General features: G+C 49.5%; 2 protein-coding genes across 3 annotated transcripts in view; both read left to right on the plus strand.

Annotated features, from left to right (window-relative positions):
• FAM117A (family with sequence similarity 117 member A) overlaps positions 1–8,695 on the plus strand; it is a 42,646-nt gene extending 33,951 nt beyond the window's left edge. Inside the window, exons 4-8 of one of the 2 annotated variants that reach the window (XM_087441015.1) lie at positions 1,332–1,442; positions 1,857–1,991; positions 3,109–3,313; positions 4,541–4,691; positions 7,460–8,695. In XM_087441015.1, coding sequence (XP_087297141.1) covers positions 1,332–1,442; positions 1,857–1,991; positions 3,109–3,313; positions 4,541–4,691; positions 7,460–7,760 — 903 coding nt within the window. In that variant the 3' untranslated portion in view covers positions 7,761–8,695. The remainder of the gene's footprint in view (positions 1–1,331; positions 1,443–1,856; positions 1,992–3,108; positions 3,314–4,540; positions 4,692–7,459) is intronic. The other variant, XM_004434660.2, reaches the window with a different exon arrangement.
• Positions 8,696–10,966: 2,271 nt separating this feature from the next.
• SLC35B1 (solute carrier family 35 member B1) lies at positions 10,967–17,364 on the plus strand. Its single transcript, XM_004434659.3, has 9 exons — positions 10,967–11,366; positions 12,057–12,160; positions 12,758–12,888; positions 13,171–13,201; positions 13,792–13,949; positions 15,274–15,400; positions 16,166–16,272; positions 16,431–16,584; positions 17,146–17,364. Exons 1-9 carry the CDS (start codon positions 11,155–11,157, stop codon positions 17,196–17,198), a joined length of 1,077 nt encoding a protein of 358 aa, XP_004434716.2. The 5' UTR covers positions 10,967–11,154; the 3' UTR covers positions 17,199–17,364.
• Positions 17,365–19,005: the final 1,641 nt, after the last annotated feature.

The raw sequence follows: 19,005 nt of genomic DNA on the forward strand, positions 1-19,005 counted from the left end.
TTTTTTTTTTAAAGATTTTATTTATTTATTTTTCCCCCAAAGCCCCAGTACATAGTTGTCTGTCATAGCTGCACATCCTTCTAGTTGCTGTATGTGGGATGCGGCCTCAGCATGGCTGGAGGAGTGGTGCCTCGGTGCGCACCCGGGATCCGAACCCGGGCCGCCGGCAGCGGAGAGCACGCACTTAACCGCTAAGCCACGGGGCCGGCCCCTCATTTACTACTTAACTGTTCATCCAGCCTTATGTGTAAAAGAAGAGAAAAATAGTTATGTGTTCTAAAACACTTTTTCCTCTCCAGCTCTCAGGAGGGCCCCCATTGTTGAGGTTGAGTAGAGAAAGCCACAAAGTGGAATTCCAAGGCTCGCAAACCAGCCCCTCCTGTCATGTCATGTGGCAGCCCCTGAGAGGGCCAGCTTGCTAGGAGTCACCCTCAACCCCTTTACAAGGGGAGTAGCTTCTGCCCTCTTGGTTGCAAGAACAGAGAGAAAATATGAAGTGAATGCTCTACAAGTTTAAAGCTGGTGGGAAATACAAAGTGTTTAAAGTTTGTAATTATCAGAGTAAGCGTATTATTGACACTAAGCATGGAGTCGTGGTATGAATGATCCCCAACAGCAAATCTAAAGCACTTTCTTCTTGGCAGTCGTCATAAATTGTATGGCTACGGGCCGCAGGTCTACTTTCTGAATTCCGTTTAATTTAGGCCCATATTTCAATAGCTCTGCATCTCCTAAGCATTTGCCAGCTGAGGGCAAGTAGGTACAGAATTACATATGTGACAGGGATAATATCAAAAGTGTTGATGATAATCCATAATTGTTATAGGATATGGATTGGGACAAAACCTGATATTCCTTCCTGAGAGCCTGCTCTTTGCTCAGTGCCGTCTGCTTTAGAATGGGGGGAAATCCTTCCATCCTTCCTGTCCCAGGGCCTTTGAGATAGCTGTGAATCTACTTTGAGGAGTGAATTAAAAAACACCATTTCCCATTTCTATTAATAGAATAGTGTTCCATGCCTTTGGAATCTGTGAGAGACAAAAATGGTTTCAGCGTTGTGTATTTTTAATTTTTTGGAAACTGATCCTTCTATGGAACACATGGTAATTCAAAAAATCAAATCATCTAGTTAAGAAGGTATCCAGCTTGCCCAGTGAACCTGTCATCACGGTTCTGAACACCACCGAGGTATTCTGAGATGGAGGATTAACTTCCATCCCCCTTTTGTGTATTCTCGTGGCCGCTGGCAGGAGCCACGCCTGGGCGGAGGGACCCAGCGCAGTTTTGCTTTGCTTCACGTGCCTCTCCTCTCCCCCTCTCTGGGCTGCCAGATTACCAAGTTGAAGCAACAGCTGCAGAGGACAAAGCTGAGCCGCAGTGGGAGAGAGAAGGAGCGGGGCTCCCCGCTCCAAGGGGACCATGCCGTGCGGGGAGCGCTGAGGGTATGTTTTCTCCCCCTCCCTTTCCCCCCTGTGTTGTCCTCCATGGTGGGCCCCCCAGTGTGGGCAGATCCTCTTAGGTCAACAGCTACTGAGCCCCACTGCGTTATACGTGGTCACATGGGTGCCAGGTGAAGTCCTTGTGCAACCGTGGACTTGCTGTTCTAATTCTCTCTCCTCCACCCCTGCACCCTCGACAGTTGAGGCAGTCAATAAAGCGCACTCAAGCCCTCTCAAAGCTCCAACTGCTGGAGAAAACCCCAGTGAATGAACCTGTTGCAATCTGTAACTGTCCCCAAATCCTCCTGTACTCGCTTGGTTCTGCTGTGTAGACATGACTGTCATGCCCTGGTCATAACTGGGAACTGTAAGGGGCTTGGTGAGCTTTAGTGATTGCTTCGTTTGCCTCCTCCTCAGGCGTCCCCTCCCAGCTTCCCCTCAGGGTCCCCCGTCCTGCGACTCAGCCCCTGCCTGCACCGGAGCCTGGAAGGGCTCAACCAAGAGCTGGAGGAGGTGTTTGTGAAGGAGCAGGGGGAAGAGGAGCTGCTGCGGGTGAGTAGGGGCCGCGCCATGGATGTGCTGACGGGCAGCATCTTGCTGAGTCTGGGAGATGGGACTCTTGCTGTCTGAGGGCTCACAGGCTCTGGCTACATCCGCAGAGCAACATGCACACCCCAGCCTGCAGAACGAACACAAGTTGAGTTTATTAGACTCGAACCATTAACCCCCAGAACAGCAGGGCTGGGTGGGTGTAACTGGGGAAGGCTTTCTGGTGGTGAGTGGAAAGAAAAGGAGCAGGGGTTGGCAGGGAGGAGGGTCCCCAGCTGGGAGTAATGGGAGAGGCCTCACGCTTCAGCCTCAGCACCAGCTCACTGTTCCTGGCGTCCTTGGTGCCATCCCTGTCACCCACCTGTGCCTCAGGTCAAGCCGCCCCCTTGCCTTGTTACCACTTCCCTTCCCTCCATCTCCACCTGGTGACACGCCTTCATCCTTCATGCCCGGTCCCCTCTTCAGACCTCTCCCCGCCCCACTTCCAGGCAGAATCATTTGCTACCTTTTCTGCTGTCTCAGGCACATTTTTACATGGACATAGTGCAATTGGGGAATGCCAGTTGGGCAGTATTAATATAAGTCTAATGGGCACACTCCTCAGTTTATGATTTACCTCCTAGTTGATTTTTAATTTGTGTATATGTAGGATTTTATACCCATCCAAACACACACATACAACTTGGTGAGCTGTGAGTACAAGTATCACTGAATGTTATAAAGGGGAGGGGTATTCAGTGCTTGATACTAATCTGCTTACTTGTCCTGCAGGGGCCTACCCTGGTTACAGTGCCCTCATGTCATTTATCTTTGTGTTCAGAAGGTCCCTGCCCTCATGAGGGGTGACACATTGATGGACCCACAAAATAAATATGTAATCATAAATTGGGCTGCAAGTGCTGTGAGAGAGAAGAATGAAGTGCTATGGGAGAAATAGGAGGGGTTTTTCTTAGGTTGGGGGTGGTCAGGAAAAGCAGTGACTTGAGACATTGGTGTCCTGTTGTCACTGTGTTGTGAATAGAGGACAAGCATGACAGCACGGGGCAGACCCTAATGGTCACTGCAGCTCTGCCGGCCTGAAGAGACAGGCCTGCGAGTCGTGACCCGGCCTCTTCCCCAGCAGATCCTGGATGTCCCTGACGGGCACCGCGCCCCAGCTCCCCCTCAGAGCGGCAGCTGTGATCACCCCCTCCTCCTCCTGGAGCCTGGCAACCTTGGCAGCTCTCCCTCCATGCCCCTGGCATCCCCCCAGCCTTCCAGCCAGAGCAGCCGTGAGGAACACCGGGGTGCAGTCGAGGAGCTGGCAGCCATCCGCAACGACAAAGGTAAGTAAGCGGAGGAGGCCGAGTTGCAGGGCTGACACGGGGGTCAGGGGCATCGCCACTCCCTTTTCCACTTGTAATCAGTTTCGGGCCCAGCATTTTTACTTACTAACCAACCAGAATATCTTTATGAGTCATTTTTATTCTGTACATTATACCAGTAATAATAATGGTCCTTGATATAGATTCTGATTTATACTTTATATAAAGTCTTTGTGCCTATACTTTTATTTAATCCGCCCTGTGATCCAAAGAAGCAGTCCCTCCCAACCGCATTTTTTGGCCGCGGTTCAGCATGCCGAAGAGGAAAGCCCGAGTCTGTCCACGTGTCCACTGTACCCTTTTCCAGCAATACGTCTCAAGGAGGTTGTGAAGGATATAAAATAAGACAATGTGGTCTCTTGCTCAGGGTCACATGGTTTGACCTGGCTCAAAATCCAAGGCTTCTGCCTCCAAATCTCCACTTTCTGCTGTGCCCTGACTGCTTCACCGCGAGGACGAGCCACGAGTCCTCGCTCCCCATAACAAGGATCCTTACATTCTCTAGCACTGTTGCCTGCCTCGCCTAATTTGATTGTCACAGCAACCCCGTGAGGTAGGCTGGTCAAGGGCATGATCTAACAATACACAGAAGTAAATAGAGCATAGAGTAATAAGGAATAAGTGTGAGATAAATACAGATAAAGTCAATATTTGCAACCTAGGCAAAGTACATTCGCTGTGTGGAAAGTGAGAGGAATTTTATCCCACAAGTGGGGTTGAGTAAAGATTGCTTCTCTGAGTCAGTACGAGAGCTCTTCCTGGAAGAAGGGATAGGTTTTCAAGACTGTGGAAAGGAAGAAGCTGTGGTATGTTGGCAGGCAGGGCAGTGCAGTCTTGGAATAAGGGAGAGACAGAAGTTAAGATTCCTTTAAGTTTGAGACTTGGAGTTCCAATCGCAGTCTATCTCCTGCGAATATAGAATTGGTATTAGACTCAAATTTTTCCATCAATTCAACTGTATATTTTTATCCTATATAAGAGGATATGTATTTTTGTGAGCTGCCTCAAAGGTTTTTTTTTTTTTTAAGGTAGAGTACAGACAGACAACCTGGATTAGCATAACTGCTGCCCCTCACCCTACCATGTCTCCCAGTCTCCCAGTCTCCCAGGCCCTTTACACCAAGGGCTGACCTGAGGAAAGCAGACAGCTTCCTTCAGCCACTGGTCTCAGCCTTACTCTCTTTGCAGCCTCCTCTCCAGGCCACCCAACCGTCCCTGAAGATGGCAGCCCATCTCCAGTCCTTGTCTTTGCCGCCTCCCCTCGGCCCAATCACAGCTACGTCTTCAAACGGGAGCCCCCAGAAGGCTGTGAGAGAGTGCGTGTGTTTGAAGAGGCCACGTGAGTACATCAGAAAGACAGGGCGTGCCAGAGAGGGACGAGGACGGGGGGTTCGCCTGTGTTGTCCTACCTGACAGGCCCTTCTTCAGGCTCAGACTCTCCCTCGTCCTAGAGATGGTGTCAACTTCAGATTATCGGTATTGCAGTTTTTCCATGATCAAACTTGTTGACATTACCTACTCTGAGCACTTAAATCTTTGCTTATCATTATCTCCATAGAAACCTGCTCTCTGCCCACATGCCAGCCACAAGCGCAGCAGGAGCTGGAAAGGAAAGAGATCTGAAACCTAAACCCTTTGTTCCTTCTATTTTTTTTCCATCCCCGGGGAAGGTGTGAGAATTTGCTAGATCATAATCAGAGAGAGAGAGAACATACTAATAGTTCTCTTCAGGCAAAGATTAGAAGAGTCTCATCTCCACTGGGGTGGCAGAGGGAGCCTGAACAGCTTCCCAATTGCTTCTGAGTCTTCACCCTGCAGCTGCAGTGGTTCAAGTGTCATGAACTCCCGGACAGAAATTTCCAGTCCTTGCAAGTAAGGACTCTGGAATATTCCCAAACCAGACTGGACAATTCAGAAGCCATCCTTACGTGGATTTCTTTACTACAGTTCCTCCTGTTAGCGCCAAGAATCGAGAGCCCACCTTTCCCAGTGCCCACACAGCCCCTCCTAGCAGGCACCCTAAGAACTCATTTCATTCTCCCCGCCAGCTTAATATTCACAGGGGCAGATTCACAGTGGAAGTTATGGTTTCGATGGCAGTCAGGAAGTTTAGTCGTGGTGTGAGCTTAAAGACTTAGCTAAGACAGGGTTTGGGGCCTTGATGGCTCCATTTGTATCTCAGATGAGGGAGAGGCCCACCCAGCGTAGTAGCAGGTAGTACATATATACCCAGAGTGGGAGTTTGGGAGAAAACCACGGCCACCAGGCATCTCTGCACGAACCCTGGGTCCTCTGGGGTGGTGTGGGGGAAGAGGCCAGACCTTGTAGCCTAAGTAGACTCCGGGCTCAGTACCCCTCCCCAGTCCACATTGTGGTTGAGTCATTACAATCTGGAATTGCTTGTGGAAATCAGGCTGTTGCTTGTCTTGATTCTTTTGTAGACTCATAATGCCAGAGGAGGTCTGAAAGTCATCTCTTCTAGCTTCCTGCCCCTGTGTTAACCCTTCAGAGCAGTAGTGAGCTGTCCGTTATTTTCTAAGAAATCCTGGGATAGAAATTTTCAGCTCACTAGGGTCTCTTCATTGTATGAACTTTCCTACTGGGAAGTTCTTGTGTTTAGTAGCGGTTCTTCTGTCACATTTTCCTCTTCCTAGCTGCCCACCCTGCAAGATGGCCTGGATTTCCTGGGGAGAGAACCAAGCTGTTCAGGGTCCTGCTGGTTGCCCTCATGTCCTTTGAGCATTACTTGGTCTCCTCTGGGTCACCTTCCTCACGTGTGCATGCACACACCGAGAGCACCCTCTCCTGCCCTTTCTCCACCCCTCCATAAAGTGGGATTCTTGAAACCCGTTCCCGTCAGGGGACACTTGCCACTGTGGAGTCCCCTGGGACCCCAGGCCTTCACTTCCTTCCACCCTCACTCTGCACCAACCTCGGCCCTCATCCTCATGCCTTGGTCTTCTTCCTGGGTTTGGAATTATTAGAATTCCACAATCAAAGTGGTAATCAATTTATCAAGCTATACACTAAGTATATACATTTTCTGTATATATATTATACTTCAAGAAAAAGTTAAAAAAGGTTGTCAATGGGAACTGCTTGTAACAGAGCTTCCCCATCTTCCTGTAATTTGTCTTCTCACCCAGAATCATCACAACCAGCATTTCTCAGGGCTGTTTCACCCTCAAAGCATGCCAGACACTCCTCATCTTTTTTTATCATAAGTATTCCTTACTTGAGAACTCTCGGACTTAACCTCCTTTCATTTTCCCTACATGATCAGAAGGGTAGGGTTGATTCTTTCCACGTTAAAGGTGAGACAGGTCAGGCCGAGAGCACGGTGAGTTAAAGCCTAGGTCTCCTGATAAGGTCTGGCTGCCTTTCTCACAATGATTGCTATCCTTTCCTCCCAGCAAGGGTTTGAAAATCACATCTTTCAAATGTGCTCAAGAATGAGATTCTTTAGGCCAGTAGATTTCAATGGGGGATAGTTTTTCCCCCCAGGGGACATTTGGCAATGTCAGGAGACGTTTTGGGTTGTCACAACTTAAGGGGGAGGGGGGCAGGTGCTACTGGCATCTAGTGGGTAGGGACCAGGGATGCTGTTAAACATCTTAGGATGCACAGGACAGCCCCCGACAGCCAAGAATTATCCAGCCCAGAATGTCACTAGTGCTGAGGCTGAGAAACCCTGCTTTTAGACTATAAAAAATCTTTGCGTGAATCTCTGTTTTCAGGCAAGTGGTCTGCCTCCAAAATACTGTTCACTGATGAAATCTCTCAAATTAAAAGATCCCTTGGTCTGCTCTTCTAGAATTACATTGTCAGGAAGTTCTTCTTCCTGTCTAACTTCAGTCCCTCCTGTTCTTAGCTAAAGTAGATTTCCTGTTGTTTAGCAATATTTCTAAAAAATGGGGAGCTGAAGGGCCTCAAGACTGATCATTGCTCAGTAGCCTTTCATTTTTTGGACAAGTTACCATCCTGTTTGAACAGAGACCCAGCTCCCTACTCCCCTGAGGCCGTGACATCTCTCATCCCTTCTCACTGGCTGTTTCTGTGTGTGTGTGTACACGTATATATGTCTATGTGTTTCTCTCCATCCTCCAGGTCCCCAGGTCCCGACTTGGCCTTCCTGACTTCCTGTCCTGACAAGAACAAAGTCCATTTCAACCCGACCGGCTCGGCCTTCTGCCCTGTCAGCTTGATGAAGCCCCTCTTCCCCAGCATGGGCTTCATCTTCCGTAACTGCCCCTCAAGCCCGGGGTCCCCCCTGCCCCCCGCCAGCCCCAGGCCACCGCCTCGGAAGGATCCTGAGGCTTCCAAGGCCTCCTCGCTGCCGTTCGAGCCATGGCAGCGCACCCCGCCATCGGAAGAGCCCGTGCTTTTCCAGAGTTCCCTGGTGGTCTGAGGGCCCCACCCCCACCACTTTACCATGGAGACCAGTGCCTTGGTGGCAGGCCCCTCCCTAGCTCCCCTGAGGAGGGGGATGAAGGAGCCCTTCCCTCTTGGCCTTCGAGCACTTTCATTTATTGTGTCAAAGCCCCAGGTCCTCTTTCCGATGGACACCGGCCCCTCTGAGTGTGAGGGGACCTGCCTTCTCCCCTAGCAGCTGGGCAGCTCACAAGTCACACCTGTGTTCTTGCCACTTCTCTCACTTGGTGGAAAACTCACCCAGAAGGTCTTGGGTCCCCCATCCCTGGGTGTGAGTCCAAAGGACTATATATGGGACCCTTGTCCTTGTCATGGAGCGAGCTGGCCATGATGGAAGGAGAGGGGACACCACAGATTTCCTTCCCTCTCTTCCATAGACACAGAAGAGGAGCCCCGAAGATAGATACCCCGTCCTCTCAGCCCCCATCCCCATGCCTCCCTGTCACTGGAGGAGCTGACCAAAGCAGCCCTAAAGGGCCATAACACTTGACCAATCCAGCTGCTGGCAGAGGGGGAACCAAGCGTTTTCCCAAGTGGTGTTTTCATCTCGCTTTCACCCTAACTGAGATTGTCTTAAGCAGCAGCCCAGCCTGCCTAGCCCCAGGTGGCTAGTGGGGGAGAGGGAGAGCTGGCATTCCTCCAGGTGGCAAGTGGCGACTTGACACCCTCCACCTGCCCCAGGACTGGGTTGGATTAGAAAAATGCCTATTTTTCTTGTATCAATGTAGAAACTCTATTTTCTCCCAAAGACACTATTTTTGCAGCTGTTTGAAGTTTGTATATTTTCCGTACTGCAGAGCTTACACAAAATTGAAGAAGAATGTTAATGTTCAAGTTTTCTTATCTTGTGTTTAGAAGTTGTTTTTTGCAGATCTTGGTGTTAATAGACCAAATAAATAAGTATTCCCAGCAGCTTGAGGTTCTGTTAAATATTTTTTGAGAGGAGGGAGTGGGATGGAGATCGAGGGTATTATATTAATCACTTCATCCTTGTCTTCAAGAGGAGCCTTTACATAACACAATGACATGGATGTGGGTGTTGTGTGGATGAACAGAGTCCCCATCCTGAAACCACTAGGCTTGGATTCTTTACATGGACATATAAATAGTGGGTCCATGGAAAGGCTGTCCAGAATGAAGAGGTGGAGGTGGGGTGAAGGAGTCAGCGGGGAAGTCATCCATTCTTGGGTGAGTCTGGAAAAGCTCCCTAGGGAGAGTGGATTTCAGAGAGGAAATGTGGGTGCCCGAGGGGAGACAGTTTGACATTGTGGGTGCTCCTGGTACTGGCAAGGGGAACAAGACCAGGGAACGGCATTCAGGCTGAATCTCTTGGCACAGTTTTAGGGAAGCTTTAGCTCCTTTTGAGTATTCTTTCCATCTCAGAGAGTACTCACAAAACAGAGGGTAGAAGAACTTGTTCTCGTCCTTTTGCAGGATCGCAGGTTATAGTGCCACACCTGTAAGAGCTCTTAGGCTTTGGGGGAAAATAGGAATAACCATCTCAACATTCTGATGGTGCTTTGCAATTTACAAAGCATTTTCACAAAAGACACATTATCCCCATTGTATGGGTGAAAAGTTGACTACTCCAAGGGCAGTCATAATAACTACAATTGCATCTATCTCATAAGACCTCAAGACAAACTCCTAAGCCAGCCTATCCCAGCTACCATTTTTTTGACTTGGTAAGCATCAGATACCTTGCTAAGTGCTTTACATAAAATGTCATTGAAATAACAACCACCCAAAGAGAGAAATGTGATAAATCCCTCTGTACTAATGAGGGAAGGACACAAAGTTCCCCCGAAGACAGATATGAAGTTGGGGAGCTAGGATTGGGAACCAGATCATTTGAGTCCAGTGCTCATGCTTTTCATCACAGCACTCTCCCACTTGTATTATATGCCCATTAATTTCAGATGAGGAAGCTTGACTCAGAGGTCAAGTGAATTGTTTGAAGTCCCAGCTGGTAAAGAGGCAGAGTTGGAACTGGAACCCAGGTCACTCACCCCAGCTGCTGCTTGGCGCCCTGGAATCACAGGCTGATTCAGTGGAGTAAGCCTCTGGGCAAGAGAGCAAATGTGTAGGGGTTCCCCCTCCCCTACTGATATGAAGGAGACAGTGGGTTGAGGACAGACCCTGTCTTCTATTTCCTACCCCTCCCCCTAAAAGATGTTTGGCCTACCCCCAAAGCCCTAGTGAGTCAGGCCCGGAGTGATGGGTGTGGTGCTGCCCGGAGTTTCCTTCCTTTGCTTGAGGCTGTGCCAAAGGAGCAGGCTGCTGGAAGGGGAGAAGGAGCCTCTACCCAGACAGGAGCCCTGGGTGCAATTAAATGGGGGCTTGGGGTTGGCAGTGGAAAGACCTGGGGTCAGTCTTGCCCTAGCTCTTGGTGCCAGCAGGTGGAGGCCCAACACTTGGATGAGGGAGGGGTCCAACAAGGAGCTCATTAATGGGAAAGAATCTAGAGGGCAGCGAAGGGTTTGCTCCATTGTTGGTTGAGTTGTAAAACCCTGAAGAAAATTCACATCACTAAGCTTCCATTTCCACCTCCAGGATGTGAGGAAATAAGATCAGAGTTGAGAAAGAATAATGACTAATAAAACCTTGAACTTGCACAGCACACTTTACAGTTTATAAAACACTTTCACAAACAGCTCAATTGATCTTCAGAACAGTCAAGAGGAGACAAGGCGGCTATCACTAATGATCTATCCCTAGGTTACCGACTGGGAAAACTGTGGCTCAGAATTTAGGTGACACGTGTAGGTTACCCTGCCTTTAAGTGACAGAGCTGGGGCAGGAACCCTGCTGCCCTTGGAAGCCTAGTGATGCGCCCTAGGAGGAGGACCGCTCTCAAAAGCCGGGCCTTCAATGCTCTTCTGGTAGAAGGGGAGAGTCGCTGACGCTTGGAGGCCGCTAGGGGGCGCTAAGTCTCCATTAAGAGTTTCTTGGCGTTAGGACCCAGCAGAAGCCTGACCGCCGACCAGGGGAAAGACTTTTCGATTTGCCTTGCCGGCTGCACCTCCTCCTTCCCGCCCACCTCTCTGTCTTCGCACAGCGCAGCCAATTGGTGACCTCCACATCCTTATACGTCATCACTCCACGCCCGCGTTTGTCTTGGGCCACCCCGTCCAGCTCTGGGTCGCAGTCGTCCTCGGAGTTGCCTGATCGGAAGACCTCGAGAGCAAGGCGTTAACCTCAGGGCATGTGGCTCCCCTGACCACCAGGGACGAAGCCAATGTCCCAGGGCGTGTCTCCGTTCCTTGGCAGCGGTTGCTGGGTTCTGAGGAGGTTCCTCCTCGGCGCCCCTGAGCTGGCAGTTCTGGCGGTGGCTGCTGGGCCCTGCTGTGCCGCGGTCGCATGCAGCTCCTATGAGGTCCCTGTCGCCGGTCGGCGATGTCCGGCTGGAGCTGTCGCCACCGCCGCCGCTGCCGCTGCCGGCTGTGAGCGGGTCTCCGGTCGGGTCGTCCGGGCGTCTCATGGCCGCTAGCAGCTCGCTGGTGCCCGACCGGCTGCGCCTGCCGCTCTGTTTCCTTGGCGTCTTTGTCTGCTATTTTTACTATGGGATTCTGCAGGAAAAGATGTGAGCGGATCCCCGGGGCCGTAACGCAGACATTCCCATCTATTCCGCCCCTTCTCCCCAGCCTTGTTGCCCGGTTCGCGGTCCTCTCGGCCCTGGCCCGGGTGTTCTTTCTGGCCCTCCCGCCCTGCCAGCACCCCGACACCTTTGCAGCTGCAGCTGAGCCTCCCCAGATTTCCAAAACGCGCAAGTTGATCTCTGGATTCTCGGGACCTGGTTCTTTTTATTCCCTTAGTTGCATTTTTTTCCCTGTTGGTTCTAAGGGCCTGGGTTTTACGAACTGAGACTTTTACTCCCACACAGGTTTCCATCATTTGTGCCCGCTCCTCTTTGGAACTCCCAGATGCTTGTAGACAGCTGATTCTTTCGTCCCGGGCCTTGCTGTTGTAGCCCAAATCCCTTCCACTGCCGGCGTACCTCGTTTCCCCGTCTAATTTTCCACGTTTCTTCTAGCTCCATCCTTTATGGATATTCTTTCTCTAAGCTACGGGATCAACAGGCCGAGATGTCTAGTTTTTAGACTCAATAAAATTAGCCTCTTTTGTAAATAAGCCCAGTGATCCTTACCAAATTCTCCCTACATCCAGAGAGGCAAGAGAATTTCAAAGCTTTCAGTGGCTCTGGACATACTAGATGACCCTGAGGGAAATATACTAATTCTTTCCCTTCCTTTCTCATGCATTTCATTTTTAGAACAAGAGGAAAGTATGGAGAGGGAGCCAAGCAGGAGACGTTCACTTTTGCCTTAACCTTGGTCTTCATCCAATGTGTGATCAATGCTGTGTTTGCCAAGATCTGTGAGTACCTAGATAGTAATCTGTTGTGTGCCCCCTCACGCTGTATCCTGGGCATTATAATGGCTGCGATCCAACCTTAAGTTCTAATTCTCAAGACCCTCATCTCCTTTAGCGCTTACACAGCCTCTCTGTTCATGTATAAAACTAATGGCTTTGGAAAGAGGTAAAACCCTATTTTCCTTAAATTAAACCTACTTCTGAGTCAGAAATGTGCAGAGAATGGGTCTTTTTGTGTTCCAGATTCCCAGTGAGAATACTTAAATTTTTTTTTTCTTTGTCCCTTTTACTTTATGTGTCAGCTTCAAGCATGTTTTGAGCTTTCTCTCTTTGTTCTCTGGGGACTAGCAGCAGGGCTAACTAGTCCCTTGAACTGAATGAGCCCCCACCCCTGTCCTGCGTGTGGTCTTGTGTTAGGCTTAGGTGGGATTGGAGAGTTGAATAATCTTCAGATATTTCCCAGTCTAAGAGGACAGAAATAGCTTGTGCTTCTTGTCTTATTTTGACAGACAAGTTCCTTTCATGTGGCTTTGAGTTTTGCTCAGTGGTCCATGGTAGGCCCACCAGGTTTCTCTTGTGTGTTTTTTTGTCTTCTCCCAGTGATCCAGTGTTTTGACACTGCCAGGGTGGATCGCACTCGGAGCTGGCTCTATGCTGCCTGTTCTGTCTCCTATCTGGGTGCCATGGTCTCCAGCAACTCAGCACTACAGTTTGTCAACTACCCAACTCAGGTGAAAGGTCAGGGTGGGAGGAGGGTTGGGTGGTTTGAAAAGGACTAAGGATTCTTCCCTCAGGTCTGTGACTTAAATAAAAAGAGAGTGTGTTTGAGAAATTCAGAGTGTGAAGAACCACAGATCTGAGGTTTAGTGGTGGTGGGTTGGCCATGATCAGGCTGCTTTCTGAGGCTGCAGTCTCTGGGGCAGGCCCCACACTTACTCATCTTAATACAGCAGCTAGCGCAGTATCTGGCACATCACAGATGCTCAGAAATGATTTGCTGTATTTAATTTCAGGTCCTTGGTAAATCCTGCAAGCCAATCCCAGGTAAGTGGAAGAAGATGGTCTCCATCTTCCATCCTCTTCCTTTAGTAAGCTTTCTCCTCCTCTGCTGTAGTGCTGTATTCCTCCAGGCATTGTCATCCCACTATAACTATCTCCAGGAACTTCCCTCCATCCATTCCCCCTGCCCATCTTGACATCTGTATCACTTCCTCTGGTGTTAGGTGTGCATAAGCTGGTAATCCTTACTGGGAGCTAGAGGCTGACCTAGTCGGCTTCACATGGTCATTCATTTTGGTGTCCTTTGTGTTTACATTGTCATTAGACATCCTAAATCCCATTTTGATTGTCATTTTCTTTCTCCCAACCTCTCTCTCTTCCCTGCTGTCCCAACCCTTGCCCTGTTCCTTCCTGGACCTTTCACCTTTGTTCTCTACCTTTTCCCTGCCTTATACTTGTTGTTCAACCCTGCTGCTCAGGGGTCTCTATCTAGGTGCCAGCCTTGCACCCTCCTCTTGTCCTCTATAGGCCTTCCTGATTAGACATTGTTTTTTCCCGTGAGTCTCCTGGAGCAGAGTGTTGGGCTCATCAGTGCCTATGGATGCCTGACTTTTCCACTCTGTTTTTCCCTGTAGTCATGCTCCTTGGAGTGACCCTCTTGAAGAAGAAGTACCCAATGGCCAAGTACCTGTGTGTGTTGCTAATTGTGGCTGGAGTGGCCCTTTTCATGTACAAACCCAAGAAAGTAGTTGGGATGGAAGAACACACAGTTGGCTATGGAGAGCTGCTCCTGGTATGTGATCCTGTGGGAAAGGCAGCCTTTCCCAGTGATCTTAACCAAGGAACATCCCCACGGAGGCAGGCAGAAGGCCACTTACATGTCTTCAGGGAGATCGTGATGCTCCTTGCGCCCCATTTGTGGTCTTTATCTCTTGCTGCATGGCCTGTGGCTCTGCTAAGGCCATAGTGGGAAGCCTGACATATCTAACTACAGCTCAGCTCTCCTGGGGAAGGGATGACTCTGAGGCCTGTGTCTAAATGCTGGTCTAGGATCTCAGACACCTGAGAGCAAAGAGGGAAGGACTAGTGTGTCTCTCACTATGGCTTTCCAAGAAACCTGGAAGCCAGAGTTAAAAATAATACTATAGTCGGGACCGGCCCGGTGGCTTAGCAGTTAAGTGCGCGCGCTCCGCTACTGGTGGCCTGGGTTCGGATCCCGGGTGCGCACCAAGGCACCGCTTCTCAGGCCATGCTGAGGCCACGTCCCATATACAGCAACTAGAAGGATGTGCAACTATGACATACAATGATCTACTGGGGCTTTGGGGAAAAAAAAAAAGGAGGAGGATTGGCAATAGATGTTAGCTCAGAGCCAGTCTTCCTCAGCAAAAAAAGAGGAGGATTAGCACTGATGTTAGCTCAGGGCTGATCTTCCTCACAAAAGGAAAAAAAAAAGAAAAAATAAATAAAACTATAGTAGCTATTGCTTATTATGTATTAGGCACTGTTACAAATTTTTTGTGTATTAATTGGTTAGTGTTTACAACAATAACCTCATAACAAATAGTATTATCTTCATTTTACAGATGAAGAAACTGAGGCAAATGGTAGTTAAATCACTTGCCCATGGCCACATGGCTGTTAAGTGGCAGAGTTAGTGGTTGACTTTGCCTGGGATTCTAATCCAGGCAGTGTGACCACAGAATCCAGTCTCTGGAGTACTCTTCTCCAAGCCAGGAGGCTAACGTGCTCAGACTAGATTTCCTCTCTCCAGCTTTAATGGAAGAATGTGTGTGGCTCACCACAGCCTGTCCTAGGCCCCTGCACACCAGGCTTCATGGCGTTGTGTTAGGCAGTGGTAGGCTTCCTGCCCTACTCTGATTACATTATGACCATGTGGCTCAGACAGCCTGTCATTCCAGTGCCTGGGGGAAGGAGGGAGCTAGCATGGTCTCTGCCCACCCTCCGTCCATAACCGAATGGCAGCATTTTGGTCTGAGGACTCTGTCTTAAGGCAGCAGCTTTCTGAGGTGTCTCAAAAGTGGGAGTCCTGTGTCCTGGGTTAGGGAGGGGCCCTGTTGGCCTTCTCACTGTAGGCTGCACCCTTTCTTTCCCAGCTATTATCTCTGACCCTGGATGGACTGACAGGAGTTTCCCAGGACCACATGCGGGCTCATTACCAAACAGGCTCCAACCACATGATGTTGAACGTCAACCTTTGGTCGACATTGCTGCTGGGAGCTGGTAAGGAGCAGTTCTGCTATTTTTGCCATGTGTCACAAGAGGGTGGACTGCCCTTGTCTGGTTGATCCCTAGCTCAGATGCCAGTTGCTAACTTGCCCAGGCCAAAGGCCTGCCTTGGTTCTAAGATGCCCTTATGTCCAAGCCCCTGAGAAACCTTCACCATCAGGCTCTGCTTGCAACTCATTACTGGCACAATCAGGGGTAGTAGACCTGTGCCAGGTATCATGGCAGGACACACAGTAGTAAAACATGGAGGTGCCCTGGGAACTCACCCTCTTCTGAGGGAGATGAGACATTGGTATGTGGTGTATACTGAGTATAGTTCCAACCTGAATGCATTTGCTTTTAAATCAGTGCTGCCTAACCTTTTTCAAATCTGGGACAGTAGGAGGTGGAAGTATATTTTGTACAGCACACTGGGGTTAACAGAAGAGGCTGCTGATGGCTGGGGGCAACCAGTGCTGGGGGCTGCCTTGAGCTAGGGATGCGTGGATCAGTAGCTCCACAACATCTCAGGATCTCTGCTTTCAATCACTGTGGCAGAAGTCACTCGTTAACTTCCAAGCCTTTCTCGGAAGAGTCTTTAGTTAGTTTCTCTAATCAGAAAAATAGGAGAGGGACGCCTGATGGGACAGTACAAACTCACTCCATACATTTTCCCATGCACCACCCTCCTTACAGAGTACTTAAGGGGGCCGTGTGCAGGGGGGTGTGTGAGCGTGGGCACACAAGATGTGCCATTCATCTCCTGACATTTCTTCCTAGGAATCCTGTTCACTGGGGAGCTCTGGGAGTTCTTGAGCTTTGCCGAAAGGCACCCTGTCATCGTCTATAACATCCTGCTCTTTGGCCTGACCAGTGCCCTGGGTCAGGTGAGTGCCTTCAGAAGGAACGGCGTGGCTTCGCCAAGAGACTGGCCTGGCTGGGAGAAGAGGGGTGGCACGATGAGCCCTGATGGCCTGTTACAGACTTCAGACCTCGTACAGATACCCAAGAATCAGGCTGACCCCACCTTTTTGTCTCCCTGTAGAGCTTCATCTTCATGACAGTTGTGTATTTTGGTCCCCTGACCTGCTCCATCATCACCACAACTCGAAAGTTCTTCACCATTTTGGCCTCTGTGATCCTCTTCACCAACCCCATCAGCCCCATGCAGTGGGTGGGCACTGTGCTTGTGTTCTTGGGTAAGTTCCATCCAGAGCAGGCGTCTCTGGGCCACACAGAGGGACAGTGATGGAGCTTTATGTCTTTTTCCCTAAAATTTATGTGTATATTCATAAAATTTAGTTATTTTAGAGAAAACATTTTTAAAAGAGAAAAGGAAGCATTACCTCTAATCCAGCCTTCCTAATGAGCATTTCATTTTAGTGATTTCCTTCCAGGATGGGTTTCCCCAGACACTGAGCAGGATAAAATTATGCTTACTCTCTGCCAATTAATGTTGCTATGGATGAGCTGAGAGAGCTAGCTTACAAGTTTTGACTCTTAAGTTTCTTTCAGTCTTGCTGTATTTTATATATATATTCCTAATTACCAGCATCTTACAGTATATATAAGTATGAGTGATTTTTTTCATTTGATGCCATTCTCTTCTCTGAGGGAGTTTTATAAAACCAATGTTTGGAAATTAATTTTATTTAAAGCCCCAATTATGGAGAACGAAGGCTGACACCCTCCGCCCCCCAAATCATTGGTAGGTTTCATTTCCCCTCATAAAGCTAAGCCCGTTTTCTCCCCTTCCATAGGTCTCGGTCTCGATGCCAAGTTTGGGAAAGGAGCCAAGAAGACATCCCACTAGGAAGAGAGAGACTACCTCCACTCCAAGGATATTTAAGTTATTATCTCCAACAGTGACATCTCTTGGGAAAATGGACATAATAGGGATAAGGGACTGGGTTCCAGTGTTTTTTTTTTCAAGGAAGCAAAATGACATTCTAAAAAAAAGGACTTGGATTTTAACAAGACAGAGTTGGCAGTTTCTTTTCTTGATGACCTGGAGCACAGCCTATCGCAAGTAAAGAGAGAAAGAGGGAAGAGGCGGGGCTTGCTGCTCATTGCCCAAGCTGCTCCCTCTTGGGTGTGGTTAATTTGGTTGAGTGGCTAATTCCCCGACAGCCTAAGCATTATGGGGAGGAACTTGCATAGATTGTATAGTTGTGCTTGCGGCCTCTGTTCCCACAGGGGAGAGTCAATATGCTGGGACAGGTGGCTGTCTGTTAGAGCCAGAGAATGTAAAAATCGCTTTATCTCTTAAAGCTCTGGTGGGCAAATATTTCTTAAAAAACTACAGATGTATTCTCTCCTCAAGAAACTTCTCTTGAGGTTGGGGTAAATGAGCCCGAGCCACAAGAGTCTGCTGTGTTTTCACATTGCCCCACTGCTGCCCCTTCAGCCAAAACTCAGTCAAGACCCAAGAGGAGACGTATGTCATGAACAGCTTGGGAAGGTCTGATTCCCTCCCTCCATCTCTGTGTCTGTTCTCAGTCCACCTGGTCCCCTCCTGGGGAGGCTGGATTAAGCCTTCCTATTCCCCTGTCCCCTTCAGCTACTAAAGCCTTGTAGTCTTCTGCCATCCTGGCTCTGCCATCGTGTCACCAGGCCAGCTTCTGCCTGTTGAAAGGGATGCTGGCGTAAGGCATGGCGGCTGAGTCCTGGCACAGAGCCGCTGTCAAGTTTTCTGGGTGGCAGTGGGGGGAGAAGGCGGAGCATGGAACAGAGCCACCTGCCCACTGCTGCCTTCAGAGTTGGAAATCGCAATCCTCCACGGACCAAACTTTACACATGAAAGTGCATTTCCACCAGCTGCAACTTTTCCTCCATCTGTTCAGCAGCCCGAGCATTGGCTCTCCAGATGGGAGCCCAGCCTCCTTCCTGAGCGGTTGCCTTACCACCCCCCCGCCCAGCCTTTCAAGCCCTGCCTCACTTGCACTCATCTCACTCTCCAGGGTCCCAGGTGTCACTGCAGCTCTGCCCCTAAAGGCCCCCTCTCATTTTGAGCTCCTCCTTGAGAGAAGAGGTTTTAAGTGCATGTGGCTGAACTTCCTTTCTCCACCCCTTTCCTCTGTGTTTTTCATCCTGAAGGTTGCATCAATGCGGTCCTTATCTACTGGACTGATAGTTCTTCCAAACTGTCTTCTGTGGATTGGTTAGGTGGTCAGAGCATGTTACCAGGGCCAGGGGCCTACAAGCAGTCCACATCTGGGCCTGTGGTTTTAAGGAGACATTTTCCCAGCTATCAGACCAGTCCCCTCCACCTCTGCCCACTGCCATTCCCAACTAGCTGTTTCAGACATGCCTGATCCTAGTCACCAAGAGCAAGACAGAATTTCCAACAGCTCAGCATGGCTCTCACCTGATACTAGAGCAAGTCTGTCCTACCAACGGTGGGCTAGGAGCCCACTTCTGGTTTATTCATTCAGTCCCCTGTCCATTCATCTAACACCTACTTCCTTCTGTGTTCCACGTACTGTGAACAACAAGCTGGGAGTTGAAAGTTGAGTAGGACCAGTACATACCCTCTAGGGGGTTCGCAGTCTAATCGGGAGATGGGTAGACAAATCATTCCATCTCAGAAATGCAGGGCTAACAACGAAGGAAGGTGTCTG

This window comes from Ceratotherium simum, chromosome 16 (genome assembly GCF_057802395.1).
Source record: "Ceratotherium simum simum isolate JZ-2026a chromosome 16, ASM5780239v1, whole genome shotgun sequence".
NCBI classification, from domain to species: domain Eukaryota; kingdom Metazoa; phylum Chordata; class Mammalia; order Perissodactyla; family Rhinocerotidae; genus Ceratotherium; species Ceratotherium simum.